The sequence below is a fragment of the Loxodonta africana genome, chromosome 7 (genome assembly GCF_030014295.1).
Source record: "Loxodonta africana isolate mLoxAfr1 chromosome 7, mLoxAfr1.hap2, whole genome shotgun sequence".
Classification (NCBI taxonomy): domain Eukaryota; kingdom Metazoa; phylum Chordata; class Mammalia; order Proboscidea; family Elephantidae; genus Loxodonta; species Loxodonta africana.
In genome coordinates this window covers 20,817,080-20,821,509 of record NC_087348.1, presented here as the reverse complement: position 1 = coordinate 20,821,509, position 4,430 = coordinate 20,817,080, and the positions used below count along the sequence as shown (strand labels likewise).

At 37.4% G+C, this 4,430-nt stretch overlaps 1 protein-coding gene across 1 annotated transcript; it reads left to right on the top strand.

Moving 5' to 3' along the window:
* The first annotated feature begins 293 nt into the window (after window positions 1–293).
* LOC100667460 (olfactory receptor 5AL1-like) lies at window positions 294–1,516 on the top strand. The gene has a single exon (XM_003422860.3). The coding sequence runs from the start codon at window positions 328–330 to the stop codon at window positions 1,267–1,269; it is 942 nt and encodes a 313-aa protein (XP_003422908.2). The 5' UTR covers window positions 294–327; the 3' UTR covers window positions 1,270–1,516.
* Window positions 1,517–4,430: the final 2,914 nt, after the last annotated feature.

Below are 4,430 nucleotides of genomic sequence, written 5' to 3'. Positions count from 1 at the left end.
TTCCAATAACTTTAAAAAATATTTTGACATATGTGTTCAAAAATCTCTCAATATTTATATTCTCTTTTTATTAAAAATAGCTATGGCATAAATTTTTCAATTATATAAAATTTTAAATAAATTGCTATCTTTCTACTTGTACAATTTCCCTCATAATTTCACGTTTTTGAATTTCTACCTAAAATAGATGCTTCATTATAAAATGTGGAACTAGCATGAAGATTTTCCTGGTGGGTCAGGACCAACTTCCAACATCTGTTTGATCTTTGCCAACAGACTCAAGAATGCTCAGAACTGTGCTCTGGAGGGGTTTATTGTAATTTTTCCATGGCCAAAGGCAACCATTCAGCTGTGACTGAGTTCATCCTCTTGGGACTCACAGATAACCCAGACCTTCAAGCCATTCTCTTTAGTGTCTTCCTAGTGATCTACTTAGTTAGTGTCATAGATAATCTAGGTTTGATTGTGCTAATCCAAATCAGTCCTCAGCTTCACACACCGATGTATATGTTTCTGAATCATCTGGCCCTTGTAGATTTTTCTCTTACTTCAACTGTCACCCCAAACACTTTAGTGAATTTTTTGTGTGAAGTTAAAAGTATAACATTTTATGCATGTGCCACCCAGGTATGTTGTTTTATCACATTTGTAGTTTGCGAACTCTACTTGCTTTCCATCATGGCATATGATCGTTATGTTGCCATCTGCAACCCTTTACTCTATGTCATTCTCATGCCTAGAAAACTCTGTATTCAACTGGTTGCTAGCACGTATGTTTATGGTTTTATTGTGGGTCTTGTACAGACAGTGGTGACATTCCGTTTGTCTTTTTGTGACTCCAATATGGTCAACCACTTTTACTGTGATGATGTTCCTTTGATTGCTTTGGCCTGCTCTGACACTCAAGTCAAAGAGCTGATGTTGTTAATCATTGCTGGGTTTAATGCTCTTTGCTCTCTACTGATTGTGTCAATTTCTTATGCTTTCATTGTCTTAGCCATCCTTAGGATCCACTCTGCTGAAGGAAGACAGAAAGCCTTTTCCACCTGCGTGTCCCACCTGATTTCCATCACAACATTTTATGGAACCTTCATTTTTATGTACCTACAGCCCAAGTCAAGCCATTTTCTGAACAGAGATAAATTTGCTTCAGTGTTTTATGTAGTGGTGATTCCCATGCTAAACCCACTGATCTACAGCTTGAGAAACCAGGAGGTAAAAAACGCACTGAAGAGAATTATAGAAAAGTTGTGTTTGGCTGTAAGGTAAATGAAAAGTCATATGACAGTATCAGGAAATTTAGAGTTAAGTCTTGTCAAGTGTCACAGTGCTGGTAAATGACAAAGCCAAATCCCATATTTCAAGTGCTCAAACCTATGTTTTGGGGTATAGCTCTATAGACTCAAGGTGAGTCTCATCCACTGTTTATTCCCAATGACTTCCACATGAAATGTATTTTGTAAATTTTGTTTGAGTTGTTGAAAGAAGAGAGAAAGGGAAAGGGAGAGAGAGAGAGAAATCCATTTTGGCCATGATATTCTTCATCAATAAAGTATTGTGAAATACTTATTTTATCTTAAATTCACGTGATATTGAAAAATTTGGTATATAGTAAAATAGGTCAACATCTCGTATTTTATATTGCAAACCTGCTACATAGATAATCTGGAAAACATGCTGTCATGGATTGAACTGTGTCCCCTCAAAAATATGTGTCAACTTTGTTAGACCATGATTCCCCATATTGTGTGGTTGTCCTCCATTTTGTGATTGTAATTTTATGTTTAAGAGGATTAAGGTGGAATTATAACACCATTCTTACCCAGGTCCTGTCCTTGAGCCAATGTAAAAGGCAGTTTCCCTAGGGTGTAGCCTGCACCATCTTTTATCTTAAAAGTAATAAAAGGAAAGGAAAACAAGCAGAGAGTTGGGAACCTCATACCACCCAGAAAGCAGCACCAGGAGAAGAGCACATCCTTTGGACCTGAAGTTTCTGTGCTGAGATGCTCCCAGACCAAGGGAAGACAGATGACATGGACCTTCTTCCAGAGCCAGTAAAGAAAGAAAGCCTTCCCCTGGAACTGACACCCTGAATTAGAACTTTTGGCCTACCTTACTGTGAGGAAATAAATCTGGTGGTGTAGTGGTTAAGTGCTACAGCTGCTAAGCAAAAGGTTGGCAGTTTGAATCCACCAGGCCCTTCTTGGAAACCCTATGGGACAGCTCTACTTTGTCCTTATAGGGTTGCTATGAGTCGGAATTTACTCGACGGCAAAGGGTTTGGTTTGTCTTTTTATTTGTCAAAGCCTGCGTTTGTGGTATTTCTGTTATAGCAGCACTAGACAACTAAGATACATGCCAAAGTTTAATAGCAGGAGTTTTGGGTTGGAACACTGTGGATAATTATCCTGAAGCACTCTACTTTCTCTGCATTCCACTGGGAATGATAATGCTATCAGAGTTACCATGACATCAAACATTTAGTGGTACCAAATATGAATCAGTTTAGATCATTGGAGCCACTTCATACCACTATAATTCACTGCCTGTTATATATGCATGTGTGGTTAGGTCTATTGTATATAAGTGTATGTGGGTAGGAACTTGGATTCTTCATTCAGTTTGGCTAACCATTTTAGCGTTTCCAATTAATGTGATAAGAGAGTCAGTTCACATTTCTGTATTTCAACTGCTTCATCTGCAGAAGGCAGTAAGAGTTTCTTTTTCTCAGACTGACTGTAAGTAGAACGGTAACATAGAGTTTCCAAGAAGCAGCTGGTGGATTCAAACTTCAGACCTTTTGTGCTCTTCACTACTGTGCTACTGTCATGGAATGAGTTATGTCCCCCCAGAAATGCGTATCAACTTGGTTAGGCCATGATTCCATGATTCCAAGCATTGTATGGTTGTCCTCCATTTTGTGATTGTAATTTTATGTTGAGAGGATTAGGGTAGGATTATAACTCCACCCTCACTCAGGTCAGCTGCCTGATCCAAGGTAAGGGAGCTCCCCTGGAGTGTGGCCTGCACCAACTTTTATCTCTCAAGAGATAAAAGGAAAGGGAAGCAAGCAGAGAGTTGGGGACCTCGTACCACCAAGAAAGCAGTACCAGGAGCAGAGTGTGTCCTTTGAACACAGGGTTCCTGCGCCTGAGCAGCTCCTTGACCAGGGGAAGATTGAGGACAAGGACCTTTCTCCAGAGCCTACAAAGAAGGAAAGCCTTCCCCTGGAGCTGACACCCTGAATTTGGACTTGTAACCTACTAGACTGTAGAAAATAAATTTCTATTTGTTAAAGCCATCCACTGGTGGTATTTCTGTTATGGCAGCACTAGATGACTAAGAAAGCCACTAAGGCTCTGATTGTGAGGATTAGACCAGGTTATAAATATGAAGGGTATTGCACAGTTCTTAGCACATAGCAAGCAATCATAAATGTTGACTATTACATTTAATTATTAACATTATAATTGCATTAATGATTCCTTTGATTTGGTCTTAGAAAATGGAGTAACCTTTTTGTAAATAATTGCCAGAATGATGTACTTCATTTTAAAAATCCTCAAAATGGTACTATAAAAGCCAAAAAGTTATTTTGTAGTGATCTCTTAAAGCAATGCAATGCTTTTAAATTAATTTTTATGTGAGTTGATGAACATATTGTCAACTGATTTTTTTATTGGAGAAAGCAGTTCCCTCATACCTTCTACTCAATGTTATTAATTATATACATCATTTTCTTAAAAAAAATCATTAATTATAAATTATTAATATACTCAGATACAAACATTTAAAATAAAATTAGAACAAACATCCAGTGAATCTTTTTGTTGTTTCAAGTGCTTAGTGCAGTGCTTTAAGTTAACTTTCTCAGTTTATGTTCATAATACCCAGCTGTGTTATGAACAAGTTATTATTCTCATTCTATCAAGAGAACAAAATTACATAAATTTACTAGTATTCACATAGCCAATATCTGGAAGAACCAAGATTTGAATTTAGTTTTTTTTCAAACCAGAAAGTTCAATTTTTAATTACTTTCCTATACTTGCAAGTACAGTGGTAGAAGGTTGGAATTTTTCTTTTTTTTAATTGAATGCCGATTCCCAGAACATATATTTCTATAAAAAATTTTTGTAAGTTTGAATGCTCAAAAAGGTATGTGAGCCTGAGTCTGGTACAGAATCTAGACTCTTCACCCATGTAGCTTATATATTCAAAAATAGATAAATAAAGGGGAAGGTCACCACACATAGGGGCAGAGAACTTCTGCCTTTATCATTCTTTTGTCTATCAGTGACGTTAACTTCAAATGTGTCTCAGAATCTCCCACTTGTTTCCACAGCCAGATTCTTAGCTGTTCCTATAACGTATAACCAAATTCCACCTTGACACTTTGATGTCACTGGGTCCCGCTGCTCAACTGTCTT